This window comes from Ptiloglossa arizonensis, chromosome 1 (genome assembly GCF_051014685.1).
Source record: "Ptiloglossa arizonensis isolate GNS036 chromosome 1, iyPtiAriz1_principal, whole genome shotgun sequence".
Taxonomy (NCBI): domain Eukaryota; kingdom Metazoa; phylum Arthropoda; class Insecta; order Hymenoptera; family Colletidae; genus Ptiloglossa; species Ptiloglossa arizonensis.
The window spans coordinates 15,457,683-15,474,676 of NC_135048.1; the positions used below are offsets into that span (position 1 = coordinate 15,457,683).

The window sequence follows — 16,994 nt, forward strand, 5'->3', positions numbered from 1 at the left end:
TTCACAATGACACGAAAATCTAAAACGTCTCTTTACATTCTCGTTCTACGGGGCAACCTGCACGTATATTTTCAATAAACGTTGTCTCACACGTGCAAACATTGTCGAAGCTTATCAACGATAAAAATCGAATCGAGTGACAGAGATCGAACGATATTTTTTCCAGACACCCCGAAGACGACGGAACATAACGGAAGCGCACACTTATCGAGTCCACCCGTGAAAGAAGCCACGAAAACGGAGGAAAGATTCGTTCGTCCCGAAAAGACGACAGAGTTTCGTACAGCCGTGAATATACGCAACACGAGTGTCTCGATGCCGAGCAATCTGGATGAGATGGAGAATCTGCGAATCGAGAGGCAAAAGGTGAGCTCGTAACTTCTTGTCTTCGAAGCAACGAAAACTCGACTCGAGTCGTGGTAAGAGAACTCGATCCGCGAAGTAAACGCGAATAATCGTCAAAGTTTCAACGAGAACGCTTGTTTTCGTTCTAACGACACCATTGTTCGAGCGAACATGTACTAGGTTGTTCAATGTAGTACTGTTGTACAATACTGTTCAATGTAGTACTGTTGTACAGTAGTATTCAATCTAGTACTATTGTACGGTAGTGTTCAATGTGGTACTATTGTACAATATTGTTCAATGTAGTACTGTAGTACAGTATTGTTCAATGTAGTACTGTTGTACAGTAGTGTTTAATGTAGTACTATTGTACAGTACTGTTCAATATAGTACTGTTGTACAGTACTGTACATTGTAGTACTATTGTACAGTAGTGTTCAATGTAGTACTGTTCTACAGTACTGTTCAATGTAGTACTGTTGTACAGTAGTGTTTAATGTAGTACTATTGTACAGTACTGTTCAATGTACTACTGCTCAAAGTACTACTGTTCAATGTACTACTCTTCAATGTACTACTGTTCAATGTACTACTGTTCAATGTACTACTGCTCAAAGTACTACTGTTCAATGTACTACTCTTCAATGTACTACTGTTCAATGTACTACTGTTCAATGTACTACTCTTCAATGTACTACTGTTCAATGTACTACTGTTCAATGTACTACTCTTCAATGTATTATAGTATTATGTACTACTACTCAAAGTACTACTGTTCAATGTAGTACTTTTATCGAACGACAAAACTTATCGAACAACCTAGTACATTTCCTCGTGGATGTACTGTACACAGTTGAGAAGAAGTCCCGCGAAAGGAATGCGGGTCCGATATGTCGAAGTGCAGAGGCATGCATTTTTGATCGTAGCGTATTATAACCAATGTGATCGCATTGATTGGATTAAAAATAAGAAGAAATTTTTTTTTACAACCGTTAAATTTTCTTGCAGTTTGTCCGTTGGACATTTGACAATTCGATATAAAATAGAGTCGGTTTCGTGTAGGAACTTCACGAAAGAATACTTGAGAATACATAATGAAATAAAATGTTCATACACTCTAAAAAAAATCATGTTTCATTTTCACCAAGAAAAACGAAACGACTTTCCGAACAACCTGATACAATAATTCCAATTTAATCCTATTTCACGCGTGCTTAATGATAACTAAAAACCGTACGAGAAACAACGAAAGAAATCGAAATCCCGACGGGATTGAAAATGCGACGAAACAACAATGTTTTTCTATTTAAAGAAACGAGCGAGATAGCGAGAAGCGAGAGACCTGTGTCGTCTTGTTGCGAGCCGTGCACAGCACGTGTTCGCGAATCGAACAACAATAACACCGTGCGTATCCCTAACCGTGAACAATAATCGGCGACAGTGCGCGGTTGGTCGGTGGATCAAGAGCAGCGTTACGCTCTCGCGTCGCAATTATCGACCGGTGTTTATCGAACGCGAAGACACGATATTTTTTCCCTCTCGATGAATTACACGGTTTAACGTTACCGATCGCGCGAATTTCGATCGTCTATCGAACATTGAACGAGCTATCGACGCGCGACAACGCGAATCGACTCCCAGAGTATGAAGTACTACACGGAAGAAACTAAACCGCTGTTGTTGATGAAAGAGGAGGATGCCGAGAAGCTCAGATACAGCTCGATTTGCTCGTTGGAGAGAGTACCTACCGATCATGGACAAACGAGATCGGACGCGACGGAAGAGGTTCGTGTCCTGTTGGCCAATGTCGATTCCGAATGAAGTTGGTCGTCTACTCTACGTCTATTTTATTTGGGAGTAGAACTGTCGCGAGTTGGTCTCGAGAGTGTTTTTCATCGGTGGAAAGTATGTTTGAGAGTGATTTTCAGACGCTCAAACGTAGTTTTTTATAATAAGAAGCATCTTGAGACCTACTTGCGACTATTTTACTCCAAAATGGAACTTTAGTATACGTATTCATTTGAGAGTAGAACTGTCGTGAGTTGGTCTCAAGAGTGTTTTTCATCGGTGGAAAGTATGTTTGAGAGTGATTGTTAGACTCTCAAACGTAGTTTTCAATTATGAGAACAATCTTGCAATTATTTTACTCCGAAATGGAGCTTTAGTATACGTATTCATTTGAGAGTAGAACTGTCGCGAGTTGGTCTCGAAAGTGTTTTTCATCGATGAAAAGTATGTTTGAGAGTGATTGTCAGACGCTCAAACGTAGTTTTTTATAATAAAAAATATCTTGAGACTTACTTGCGACTATTTTACTCCGAAATGGAGCTTTAGTATACGTGTCCATTTGAGAGTAGAACTATTGTGAGTTGGTCTCGAGAGTGTTTTTCATCGGTGGAAAGTATGTTTGAGAGTGTTTGTCAGATGTTCAAACATAGTTTTTCATGATAAGAAATATCTCGAGACTTACTTGCGACTATTTTACTCCGAAATGGAATTTTAGTATACATATTCATTTGAGAGTAGAACTATCGTGAGTTGGTCTCGAGAATGTTTGTCACCGGTGGAAACTATGTTTGAGAGTGATTGTCAGACGTTCAAACATAGTTTTTCATGATAAGAAATATCTTGAGACTTACTTGCGACTATTTTACTCCGAAATGGAATTTTAGTATACATATTCATTTGAGAGTAGAACTGTCGTGAGTTGGTCTCGAGAGTGTTTTTCATCAGAGTATGTTTGAGAATGATTGTTAGACTCTCAAACGTAGTTTTCAATTATGAGAAATATTTGAGAATAGAACTATTGTGAGTTGGTCTCGAGAGTGTTTTTCATCGGTGAAAATTATGTTTGAGAATGATTGTCAGACTCTCAAACGTAGTATTCAATTATGAAAAACTAACTCGCGATTATTTTACTCCGAAATGGAGCCTTAAGCTACATATCCACTTAAAAATAAAATTGTCACTAGTTGATCTTTCAAGAGTGTTTTTCAACGATAGAAACCACGTTTAAGAGTCCAACGATCATTCTTAAACACAATTCCCACCGGTGCAAAACACTCTCGAGACCAACTCGCAACAGTTTTACTCAAATGAAACACGTAACCAAACGCAATGTTACGAAAAAAACTGGAGTGAAAAGGTACATTCGCGCGTTAAACACCGGTAAACAATCACGACGTCACTCTGATTTTTTACTAATTAGGATATTTCTCAATTTCTTCCTCGTATTTCAAATCAATTCAACGTTCACGATAAATTTTGTACACGTCCAAAATTCCGCAGACACATTTCCCCGATTTTTCCTTCTCCAAGAAAATACTCCAAAGATCCCTCCCTCCGCGGATAACGTCGTTTCGTTTTCGTTTCGTCCACGAAAAAGTTCAATCTCTCGTAGATTGCGTAATGTTTATCATCGTCGACCTGTACATTCACCGTATCTCCGCGAGATAGTAGTTCTCGAATGTCGTTCAGAGCGATCGGTCTCGTTCCCACGGGAAAGCGGGGAAAGAGGTTACGAGAAGTCGAGACGTTTTATGCGACTGGATTCGTCGTTTTTTCTTTTTTCTCTTTTTCTCACCAGCTCGATTAAATTGTCTCGCAGGGAACGTCCTCGAAATTCGTCCGATCGGAGAGCGACGCCAGCAGCAGCGTGACGTTCAGCAACAGTGGCTCGACGCCCAATGGAAGTCCTCTCGGCTCCGAGACCGAGGAGGAAGTGAACGACGAGCAGTTGGCCAAGTGAGTACACCGATCGTTTTCTCGTGGTTTTTCGACCGATTGCCCCGACTACGTGTCCACAATATGACGCAAGTCGTTTTGTCGGGGACCAACCGACGCAAATAGCGTAGGCGCTGGTGGGCGACGATTAATCGTTCTTAACAGCGAGACGATTTCGTCAACGTTTGTGTTCGCGAACTTTGGAATTAATAGACATTGTTATTCTCGATTGTTAATCGACAGGATTAAATTCTAACGATCTTCCACTGCGGTGTTTTTCGTTCTTTAACGTTGGTGCGTTTCTCGGGTCTTTTTCGACCCGATATTTCTTTTCTTCGTAATTAAAGTAATTACAGTATACACGACCGATTGTTTTTATATTTATTTCATTCTCTCGTTGATTAATGATTATTGAGCATGTATGGTAGGGCAGGTTTCACAGTTTTTCTTACATGGTGTTGTTCGTTCTTTAATATCGGTGTGTTCTTTGGGTCTTTTTCGACCCGATATTGTTGTTTCGTTATTAAAGTTATTGCAATAGACGCACCTGGATGTTTCTATATTTTTTTAATCGATCTATCGCTACTTACAGGCATAATATATTGCGGAAAATTTTCCGTAATTAAAGCTACTAGAACAAACAGGTTGCTCCTGTATTTTAGAATGCTTTAACTAGGTCTCCTGTAGATAAGAATGATTTAAATAGGTCTTTTTGGACCCATCAGGTTTCAATATATCGACCTTTGTAATTAAGCCTACTACAATTAATAAAACTGAAGTTATTTTTGGGTCATTTTCAGCCCTAAATACTTTGAACTTACTCCATGACGCTCCAAGGGGGTCTTCCTAGACCCATTGCATCCCCACAATATACCATTCTCCGTAATTGAAGCTACTACGATAAATAAACCCTATGGGTCTTTTTGGACCCATTGTTCTGTATTTCTTCAGTCCTCTCGTATCACAAGGTTACAAAATTATTTTCACACGTTCGGGACACCTAGTTTAACCCAAAGACTTTGAACCCACAGTCGAACGTAAGAGTGTTTTAAAGGGGTCTTTTTGGACCCATCGTAATTAAACCTACCACACAACATAAAACTGAATACTCTTCTACATCCTCGATCCTCTCGTTATATCACAAGGTTACAAAGTTATTTTCATACATTCGGGACACTTAGTTCAACCCAAAGACTTTGAACCCACAGTCGAACGTAAGAGTGCTCTAAATGGGTCTTTCTGGACCCATGGTAATTAAACCTACCAAACTACATAAAACCAAATGCTCCTCCACTTTCTCGATCCTCTCGTTCTATCTCAAGGTTTCCAAATTATTTTCACACGTTCGAGACACTCTTAACTACGAACGTAGCGCGAAGAGTAAAAATATTTAAACAATTGAAAAATTTCGATGAAAAGCGAACGGACAAAGAAACTCTCCGACGCTAATGCCGATGTCCACATGGGAATCCTTCGCCTAACCGGATGAAACCAGTATTCATCTCCCTGGAGAGCGACGCACGCTGCGAGGATCATCTGCGAATCCGACCTTCTTTATATCGCCTTAAGGTTATCGCGGCGTAAGTTCGTTCGAGACTCTCGCGACCGTGGTGGCACTCGATCGGTTGGTAGTCGCTCGTCGAGTATCGCTTTGCGCGCACCGTTGAAAAAGTCCATTCAACTCTCGTGTTTCGTTGTACGACGGAATTCCCGCACGATTCGCACGCGTTTCGCAGTGTCTCGCGTTGTGATTCCCGACTTTGTTCCCTCTACGATGCTCGTCGCGAGATCGAACGAGCGTTCTACCCGGTGATATCGAACCTTTCGACGAGTCCTTCGAGTGTATCTTCGGGGTTTTTTTTTTTTTTTTTCGATACCGATTCGTCGCGTAATTCATCCAGGTGACAATACTCTAGATGATTCGGGAATAGAAACTTCGATCGCGTTCGCGAAATTCAAGATCGAACGATGATTCCAAGATACGACATCGGCAGTGCCGTATCTCTGCAAAGGTAGACGAGAAGATTTTTGTCTTTTTTTTTTTGTTTTTTTATACTCGGTGATGTGTGTAATTTCGTAAACGAGAATTTTCCATTTTGTTGTTTTCCTTCTGTAATTTCGAAAATGAAACTTTAGGGTCCCGTTGCAAGTGCCCCCTAGAAGGAAAGGCAGGGTCGCGTTACCGATGATGAATCAAAAATTGGGAAACGACTCGATGGAACTTCCCGGCGCTCAGAGCGCCAATTCGACCATAACCAGCGTCAACAGTATTAGCAGCCTGCTCAAGGAAAAGCTTCAATTGTCCTTTCCGCAGGCTCTGCGCAGCAGCAAGAAGAGACAGAACGCGGACTATCGGTAAGACGAGAACTATCGAGTTCTATCGAAATTATTTCGGATGAAACTTTCAATGGTTAGACGTAATTAATCGTAAATCGTAATTGTTCACAGACTGCGAGTTTTCGTTGGAATACTGTTTCTCTGCGTGGTGTTCCTCGTGGGATTCGCGCACATTTATTACACCCAGAACGTGCTTCAACGAGCCTACTTCGATAAATTTCGGTGAGTGAACCCGGTACGATGTACTGTTCGCGAGTGACGAGATGTCCTGTGGGAGGAACGCGACTCTGATTGGTCCGTACGCGAGGGGCGTGTCTCGCGCGTACTTTCACCTGTAGCGTATCGGTGATCGCGCGTAAGGAAAATTCCCTAATTCGAACCGTAGCGTTTATCGACATTTGTTTAAATTGATCGTTTTGACACGGAGCTCACGCGTCGTTCGAGATCAATATGGAAACAATATTGCTAAATAAGTAGCAAGTGCAACGCGACGAATGTTTTGTTTCGATACCGGTTGGTGCTACTTTTTACACCATTTTATTGCGCGAATTGTAATTTTTTAGAAAGGGTGGTATTTTTAACGTTATCGTAACATTTATCCGATACCTGCACTGGTTTTTCTTCATCGCATCCAAACGTTAAAATTAGTGTCCTTTTTGCAATTGATGAGTCAGTTCGAGCTGCACTAATTGTGATAATACCAATAATCACCGAGTGAATAAATTGCCAGTCTGTCAGCGACCGATTACTTCGTCGAATGAATATTTATTTCTTCTCCGTATACCGTGCAATGCTTCGCGAAATTTTTTTTTTTATTTTGATTATGGAATCTAAATATATTTTTCAATAAAAGTTCTTACCTGATGTAACGAAAAATAGACACGGTCCAATTTAAGAGATAATCCAAATTGAGATACCAGTTGTGATAACACTATTTTCAACAGTCGCATAGTGTTTCGGTCTATTTTATTAGATTTAAAACTGAAATTGCTCTGAAATTTTTCTTTTTTTGAGTGGTCTAATATGGAGAAATTTTTCCTATTCGTGCTCAAGGCAAAAAAGTCAAATTTTTCCAGGATGTTCGAATAATTTCAATATTAAACTCACGTGTATACGTGATAACAATACATAACAATACTAAAAAGGTTAACAACGTGGAAACACGGTTAAAAGGTTCAAAGGTTATTCATCGTGTCAACCTCCTGGCATTCATCGAACGTCTTATCTTGCCAATAGACACTTGTGTCGACATATTTAGCGCCCATTGTTCAGCCTCCATTGTTTCCAGGTTCAACAAGAACGAAAGGGTGATGCACGTATACAGCAGCACCGGTGCCGAGGTGATCGCTGGACGACTGGGCGAAGGAATACCCCCAGACACCGGTGTGTTCCAATGTTTACCCTATCATCAGAAACCGGACTCGGTGTGCCTCGAGTGGCTTCAACAAACGCGTTTGTACCTGGCCCACACCGACCACGGAGACATGCAGTGTTATCACGTCACTTGGCAGAGTCTCAGCCCTTACTACAATCCCAAAGACTGCTTCGATTGGTCCTCGAAGAGGGGACATTGGTACGGGGCAGGGCAAGTGCAGAACATGCCTTACCCTCTCGAACGTGGACGCCTCGAATCGAGTCCCTTCATCACTGGCAATATCGCCAAACATCCTTTCGGCAATGTGCTGAAGAGGTACTTCTTGAACTCGAAAGGTGCGACGATCCTGGTCGACCCGGAGACCCCGCTCTACGTCTCCATCAACGCCAACAGAAGCAACGATTTTTGTCTACAGGCGAAACACGACGATTTCGCATACGTGAATCGCCTGACCACCTATCCCCAACTGAACTACACCATCTGCGCGACGGACAATATGAAGAGCCTTCATTCGTCCATGGCCGAGAAGTCCCTGTGGGACGGTCTCAGGATGAACGAACTCCACGTGGTTCATTCGTTGTTGTCCGAACCTGTGTGGCAGATCGCACCTACGGACGAAGCAGCGATTTACAATTACACCGAGGACGTGATAGCTCTCGGTTTCCTGCGACAGGGTCACGTTCTCTTGAGCGAGGAATGGCAGCCCAGCGTCGGTGATTTCATGCTGGACGAAGAACGATTCCCCTCTATGGAGGAGACGATCAACATCATACATCGTCGTGGGTTCAGAATAGTGTTCACCATTCAACCGTTCATATCCACGGAGTCCGAGAACTTTGAGTACTCGGTCACCAACAAGCTGTTGATCTCCGAGAGAGACAGCGATCGGAGGATTCCGGCACTGACCAGGTACCGAGTGCAACTTTATCGAACGTTTTTTACCGTTTTCTTCCAAACGTTCATCAACTCTTTCGTTGCTACGGGGGTAGTCTCAGAAGTACCTGACCTAACTTATAGATGGCGATAGTTGTTCGAAAAGAATTACTGAGAGAGAAAGTACCCATCTTGTGAAGCTTAAGTTTGAACGTTGACGATGTCATGTTGTTTAGTATTTGTTTGATAGCCATCAATAGTGAATCTTCTTAGTGAATTTGTAAACATGGAAGAAATTGATTATCTCTATGTGATATAATAGTTTTGTTTGGAAGGCCTCATTTTAATTGATACCAAAGAGGAGCTAGATTCTACTATGGGGGAGTCTGCTCCTTCGTTTACAACAGTAAAATATTAGGTGGCAGTGTTTAAACAAGATCCATAGATCATTTGGACTTTCTTTCTCGAAACACCAAGTATCAGAGGGAAATAGTGGGAATGGAAAGACAAATCTATTGAAATTTGAGCAAGCGTTACTGTACTGTTGACTGATGAAAAGGTGACAGTGAGAAAATGGTGGGGATGAGTCGAAATTTGAACAAGCATTACTGTACTGTTGGCTGATGAAAAGATGACAATAGAGGAATAGTGGGGATAAGTTGTTGAAATTTTAGGCGACACAAATCTATTAAAATTTAAGCAAGCACTACTGTACTGTTGGCTGATAAAAAGATTACCAACTGTTGATTAGCTGTAGTGTAGTATTTCGGTCTTTAGAAATACACATAGAAAGATGACACATTTCCCTGATTCACCGAACAGTCATTCGACGATTGTAGTAACGCGAGAATAGGTGATGGCAATTGAGCAATATTTGATTCATCTCCTGTGCTTTCTTTTCATAGACTCACAGTATCTACTGTCGGTCCGCGAGAAGAAGACTGATGAAAGTTTACATTTCCACTTTAGTTTATGGTCTGCTAGCTCCATGTCTCTATTGAGCTAGTAAACTAAAGTGGAGATGTAACCACTATTTACACACTGTCAGCCTTCTTCTCGCGAACGAACAGTACACGTCACGCTAATGTCGCTCGTGCGACGCCATGGACGGGATATCTCTCGTAAAAGATACAAAAAAATTAATTTTCAATAATATAACGTACACCCACATTTATCATCATTGATATCCCCTTTCACCAACGACGAAATGTCTTATAAATAGATTCCTTACCCCAATTTTCCGGATGAAGAATCTTGTCCTCCGATATAAGATACGTCGCATAACAGAAATCGTGACGTAAGATATCACAATCGTAACGTCCCACGAGTGCCACTCTGACGCGAGATATCTCGTCCACAGTATCACACGAGCGACATTACGGTAACAATAAGGTTAAGTCGATGGTAATCCCCGTACACAACAACAAGAGGGTTAACGTGACGATAATCCCTGTCCGTAGATACAAGCAGAGCAACAGCGTCGGTGTTCTGGACATCACGAAGAACAGTACGTTGTATTGGCTGGAGTCCAAGCTCGCTAGCCTGAACGTCAAGTACCACGTGGACTCCTTCTATCTCGACCTGGGTACCGCACAAGACATGCCCCACTATTACGAGTGCCAGGAACCGTTGACCAATCCGGATCATTACAAGACACTGTTCACAAGGGGTATTCTACATCTGGTATCCGTGATCGGTGTCTCGGGCGCCATCTCCAGACCCCGTGCACCCGTTTTCGTGTCCCTGCCACCTTTCTCATCCTCCTGGAAGGCCATCAAAACCGTGATTCCGACCGTGTTGACCTACGGTATGATAGGCTACCCTTTCATCATGCCAGGTGCTGTTGGTGGAGACGTGGCGTTGCCAATGTCGGACAACAATCCCGACAACGACTACGAGGTCAGTCTACCGGACAAAGAGCTGTACATCAGGTGGTTGCAGCTGTCCACGTTTCTGCCTGTGATACGTTTCACGCATCTGCCTAGCAAGTACTCGGACGAGTCCGTGCTGGAGATAGCCAAGAGGCTGACCACACTTAGGCAAACAACCGTGACACCTTTACTGAAGAAATACGCGAAGAACACCCTGAACACCGGTCTCCCTATCATTCGACCATTGTGGATGCTAGATCCCGCGGATCCAGCCTGTCACGTCGTCGTCGACGAATTCTCCGTAGGCGAGGAGCTGATAGTAGCTCCTGTGCTCTATTCCGGTAGCAGACAGAGGGAGGTCTACCTGCCGGCTGGGGTGTGGAGGGATGGAATCGACGGTAGTCTCAGAAAGGGTTCCAGATGGATACACAATTACAGGGTGGCGGAGGACAAAGTCGCGTATTTCGTGAAAATGCCCGACAACACGAGGTTTTGAACGACTGGCAATCGGCAACACTGGATCGGGCAAACGTCAACCGTCGTTCCATTAGGAAAACGTATGTTTCTCCGCGAACGGACAACCGTGTTTCGAAGACTCCGAGAATCCTGGTCTGATGTACCGACGATCGGTATTAGTGATCGATTCGGAGGATCACGGTTAATTGTACATATCAGATTTCGGAGTATTCCCGACCGAAAGGGTCGAGAAAGAAATTCTACGCACTGGGAAGATACTCGCGGAGGAGAAAGCATCTTCGAGTTAAAGATTAGCGAATAGACCGTAAGGCGAAGAGGTTAACGACAGAACCGCTACACCTTCTTTAGATACGTACGGACATCTCCGTGTAGTCGAGCAATAATCGTTTGTAGAGACTGGTGGTAGTTCGATAACAATATACGTTAACGCTTTGGAAGTATTTATTTCTTTATATTAGAAAATATATTTATTTTATTCTAATATCGCCGGTTTCTTTTTTTTAGTTTTTTTTTTCTCTTTTCTTTTTTCACTCCCACGCGCTCTTGGACTTTTGTACAAGGTCGAAAATATAGTACGTAGAAAACTTATAGACACGTATATCGAGGAGGCGTTACACGAGCGTACACGCGCGAGTACTTTTTACTGCTCGATCGTGCCACGCGACACGAGATCGCGCGATCGTCCCGGTGCTCTCGGAGCTCGCGAATCCTCAAGGGACAATTGTCTCCAGGCTCTGTTTCTCGTCGTGTTGCTGTTGCTGGCGTTCCTCGGGGTGTTGCTCGACCGCCCCCGAATGCGCCTGCGGCGTGGACGACGACGGTCTCGGCGAACAGGTGTCCAAGAACTTTTGCAGGGTGCAGAGTTTCTTGATCTTGTCGTGAATGTGATTCAACTGCTCGGTACGTAGCATCTTCAGCAATCGAATGTGCTTGTACTTGGATTCGCGGTGACTCGATAAATCTTCCGCGAGCGATTGGCAGTTATCGTCTTGGAGCGCGCGCGTTATCTCTATATAGACCTCGTGTTGCGTTAACTCTCGATTCGAATCGGTGTTCTGAAAGTCGATCGTTAATACATGACCATATTAGTACCACGTGCGACGAAGAAAGTCTCTAGAAAATATCGTACGGAGTGTCACGGTCGCGAGAGAGATACGATCTGTTTCGTAGAAGCGTGCGCGCGATATTTTTGAAAAATAGTCTTGTCCAGAGTGTCGTTTAACAGAATAGTGGTGGTATTGGATTTTTCGTGTCCGTTTGGGCCTGCTTCGAGCGCAGGCTTAGAAGATATATTGAGTGCGAACGGATCTGCGTTAAGGTAAACACTTGGTGCCGATCTATCGCTAGGTTTCTTAGAAGGCACGAGCAACTCTTTACAGAGGGGTCGTGCAAGACGATAGAGCGTATGAATGCACGAGAACGAAAGGAGATGCGTGTGGTCCGGAGAAAATGAAGAGTGTTTGGAAAAGACGAACGTGACCAAATGTCTGAAGTAAGAGGGATTGAGGACTAGAATTAAAGAGAAGGAATGCGTGTAGGTATATAGGGTGCGAGAGGAGCGTTTTGGAAATAGTATCTAAAACAGTATGTATGAATATGAGTATGAGTATGAGTATGAGTATGAGTATGAGTATGAGTATGAGTAAAGACGTAATAAGAGAGGAGAGTTGAATAGACGCACTAAGACGAGAGACTTGTAAAAGACGTAAGCGACGAAGACGGTAAAGACGAGGGCATCAAGACAATTAGCTTAGTTTTATACATAGTCGATCTATCTTTAGCGAACAGAGAAATCTATTACCAATACCACGTCTAATACTAATAACATTGTAACATACAATATACATAATACATAACTTATTGAACAGTATAGTACTAGATTGTTCGATAAGTTTCATCGTTCGATAAAACTTATTGAACAGTATAGTACTAGATTGTTCGATAAGTTTCGTCGTTCGATAAAACTCATTAAACAAGCTATTAGTTGTAACATTAGACATTAGGGTAACAAGATGATTAAGGTCAATTCCTGTCTGTGAATACAATCAGAGCAACAGTGTCAGTGTTCAATACACGATAAATTTTAAACGACCCCGAAATAAAAATGGAGGACGAAGAGGACACTTTGAACATTTTCTTCGATCAACCATAACTCGAGAAAACTAAGGTACATAGGATATAGAGGACATAGTACAGGAGACTTTAACAGTAGAACTACCAATAAATTACAATGTATTAAAGTGTTCCTCGTACGTATCTCAGAAAAATCGACCATTGAGGAAAAAGAGGAACTTTGATTATTTGTATAGAACAGAAAAAGTCATAACATCTTTTGAAAATATGCTACGGAATTTAAAGTAACTTTCTTTGCGAAAACAGTTGAATTTATTTCGATCGGTTGGTAAATCTACCGTTAAACAATCTCGAAATAAAAATTAATGTCAATGAAGACACTTTGGGGGTTTTCTACAGTTTGAAGAATATTTCAATCAATAGGATATAAATTCATGGGACACTTTTTACTCATCTTCCATCATTATCTTGCATTTTCTTATTACTCTGTACACAGTCCCCCTCATATATATCAAGGTTCAAAAACGTCACATCCACGCTCTTACGAAACAGGTTATCCATACGCATTTTCGAACAAGTATGAAAACGACAATATCGATTACAATTTTCGAGCAATTGGCGCACGCTTTAATTTAATTCCCTTTTCAATGTACATCGTTGCTATCAGAGACTCGTCACCAATCACGTGTCTAAAGTCTCCACGATACTGTCACGTTATGACTCTCGTTTAAACCTTTTGCTGATCCGTCGCGCTACCGAATTCGTTGCAAAGGGCTCGATCGATCAGATCGAGAATATGGTTCTTCGTCGCGTGAAGATCGAGATCACCGCCAGCATAAATGCACTTTCTGTTCAATGCTTCGTGGTCATCCCGAAGGTCGTCCTTCGTCATTATCTCATGACGCGTGTCCTCCGCGATCGCTTCACCATCAGACGACGAATCGTCAGGTTTGCAAACGGAGTTTCGACGAATGGCGGATAGTTTGCAAGGTTTGTGAAAAGATACAGCATTCTCCGTTTCTTGCGTTCGCGAGTCCTCGTCTTTCGAATAATTACTGGCGTCGAACGCCAACGCCTTCAACCTGGTCTAGATACAAAGACAAATATATACACATGAATTTGGTTTCAATGTAAACCGGTCACGATTTCGGTAGGTTTCTAATCGCAGAACGAGGCGAGAAAATAGGACGATATTTTTTCGGATAATCGTTCGTAATGTATGTAATCGAATCTTTGTTGTCCGAGTCGGAAAGAAGTTCGCGAGAGCAACGAGTAGTGGCTTGTTCTCAACGTGTAAATGAGAGTGAAAATAAAAAAAAAATCGTCCAGATTGTAACACTGCTCTGTATGTAACTGCTATACATTTCGTGTATAGCGTGTTTTTAAATTTACAACGATAGAACCAATTTATCGAGCACCGAGAAAAGTGTTCTTGTATTATTCATAGTGAATAGAAGTGATGTAAGTTATGAAATAAAGTAAATATTTTCTGCCCCGCGCGTCCTTGTAGTAAACAATGAAGCTAGACGATTTAACATAACGCGACGAATTTACCAAGTCCTCTGTGTTCTTGCTTCTTGTCAATGTTTGTAAACCGATGGTTTTCGCCGAATTCAATCGTACCGCGGAGAGTTTGCTCGGTAAAAGGTTGAGCTTCTCTTTCGCCGGTTCGTCCCAATGATGTTCCACGTTCCCTGGATCCGAATTCTTCGACTCGTAGTGACGCGCGTCGAATCTCAACCTGACGCGATTGGCGTCGTCCTGATCGAATTTTCGTTGCAAACGATCGCCGTCTTCGTTAACACCGGGATTGTTTCTCCTCGACGCGCGATTGCTTTTGTAGTACGTGTACTTCATCGGGACCTCGTTGTTCATGTTCGGGCTCCCCCACGGTCCCGGTAGAGTCTATGGTGGGACAGAGGACGATTTCGAATATAAATAATTTCGTCGATTCGTTCTCAACGACGACGACGATTCTTCGTCGAGAAACTCGCGATAATTATTTAGAAATGGAAGAGTCTATCCTTTCGTTTAAATAATTACCATTTAATCACGGTATCTATTTAAGTTAATTTTTTTTTTTTTAATGTAAGTATTAAAGTATATAAAAGTACAATTTAGAAACTAAATAACTCCGCCGATTCGTTTTTATCAATGATAAAGATTCATCGTCGAGAAACTCGCGGTAATTATTTATTTAGAAAAGACATTTGCCGCCATGTGCTTCGCTGCTCCCTTGCCTCGATTCGGTAAGGTTATGGCTATGCGTAACCAATACCGATGGAGAGATTTGATGAAGCACTCGCGATGGAGACTCGACCAAACACCGTCACATTAATACACTTAACCTTCACTTTCTAATATATATCCATTATCTTATTTATAATCACTAATTTACTTAATCTTTAAATTCAGTAACTACGATTCAGTATCTCGAGCGACCATTACAAAAAGTCGACGAGGCCCAAACATCATTGTTTGGTGATTGGTATCGACAGAAATATATGTACATATATATATTAAATTGAGAATTTCTCCCTCAACTGAAATTATTTCAAAGAACAAAGTATAATCGAATCATATGTAAATAAATATTAAATTCGTTTAAAAAAATCCGAAAATCGTGCACATATCTTTGAAAAATTTTCGTTCGTTGTTACAAATGTTCACGAAAGGACTAACTAGCTATTATAAAAAGTTTGCGAGTTGCTCCTGAACATTTTTCGCAAACTATTCACCGATTTGTACACACCTTTGCTTGACCGTCCCTCGAGTGAGCGTCTCTGTACACGTTCTTCCCGAATTGCGCGTACCCGCATTCATCCTCGAGGTTCTCGTTGGGATTCATGATCTCCATTATGGCCGAGAGGGTCTGATCCTGTTCGTTTCTGCGGTGATGTCGATGAACGTTCGTTTGCCTTTTCTTCGGACGAATGGACATCGAGGCTGAACCGTTCTGCTGCTTCTTCGTTGTTTCGTTCTTTGGGTCCACCAAGAAGTTCTCGTACCTGTTCAGGACCGATTCCATGTTGTCGGAATACCTATAACAGGGGACAAACTGTATCGGGATCGGTAATGTGCAACAACGTTACTTCGCCTTTCCCACCGAATGTTTTATCGCTTCTACGGGACAATGACAAGACGGACAATGTTGCAGCTGGTGCTTCGTTCTTCTTTTACGTCTTCTGTCCGGCTCCGACAAATCGATTTCCGGTCTTGGTTGTTCACAATTGGAGCAGTATCCAACCCGCATCGGATTACGACATTGTCGTTCCGGTGGTTGCTTCTGGCGACCACAGAGCCGCGGATCGTACAATTCGTCCGTTTCCTACCGAGAAATATTGCTGAGGAACGATCCGAGAATGTAGAGGAGAAGAACGCGAACCACGCCAGGACTTAACCGTGTCTACCAGAACGTGAGTCATTGTGTCGCTTTCTGCGTCAGAATCCTCGGTAGAGTTTGCAACGTGCAACATCCCGGATAACCCGGAACCCCGTGAAGCCGAGTCGATCGTCGCTCATAATAAGCTCCTCGATCAGTCTTTCACTCCCATCGAGCGAAACTACCGAAAGAGCGACGTAGAAAAATCTGCACGTACGTATATCGTGCGAAACTGACACGTACTGGGAAAAACTCGGATCCGCGTGTTTCTTTTTTTTTTTTTTTTTTGAATTTGAACGACAGAGTAGGCGACGAACAAGGGTGAACGTTTTGCAACGCTAACGGGAAACTACGAAAAAGAGATTAGCATTTCTCTCTTCTCTAGTCACGCGACTGGTATTGTTTGAAGAGATTTTTCATTCTTCAAATCGAATTACCATTTTCTTTTTTTTTCTTTCTTTCTTTCGGTCTACTTCGTCGTAAATTTATGCAAATTTCTCATTTTCTTTTTTCTCTTTCTTTCCGTCTACTTCATTCT

At 42.2% G+C, this 16,994-nt stretch overlaps 2 protein-coding genes across 4 annotated transcripts in view; one reads left to right on the forward strand and one right to left on the reverse strand.

The window, feature by feature from the left end:
• LOC143152429 (myogenesis-regulating glycosidase) overlaps positions 1–14,569 on the forward strand; it is a 33,047-nt gene extending 18,478 nt beyond the window's left edge. For 2 of the 3 annotated variants that reach the window (XM_076322539.1, XM_076322550.1), the window contains 6 exons: positions 167–366; positions 3,953–4,089; positions 6,205–6,423; positions 6,517–6,627; positions 7,694–8,689; positions 10,114–14,569. In XM_076322539.1, the coding sequence (XP_076178654.1) occupies positions 167–366; positions 3,953–4,089; positions 6,205–6,423; positions 6,517–6,627; positions 7,694–8,689; positions 10,114–11,020 (2,570 nt within the window). In that variant the 3' untranslated portion in view covers positions 11,021–14,569. Of the gene's footprint in view, positions 1–166; positions 367–3,952; positions 4,090–5,944; positions 6,081–6,204; positions 6,424–6,516; positions 6,628–7,693; positions 8,690–10,113 lie in introns of those variants that run through there. The other variant, XM_076322560.1, reaches the window with a different exon arrangement.
• On the reverse strand, positions 11,478–16,102 carry LOC143147041 (uncharacterized). The gene is made up of 8 exons (XM_076311875.1): positions 15,827–16,102; positions 14,629–14,979; positions 13,808–14,161; positions 13,560–13,614; positions 13,421–13,467; positions 13,255–13,344; positions 12,158–12,577; positions 11,478–12,086 (listed from the first exon to the last, which is right to left on the reverse strand). The coding sequence occupies exons 1-8, from the start codon at positions 16,100–16,102 to the stop codon at positions 11,712–11,714; spliced, it is 1,968 nt and encodes a 655-aa protein (XP_076167990.1). The 3' UTR covers positions 11,478–11,711.
• Between the last annotated feature and the right edge of the window lie 892 nt (positions 16,103–16,994).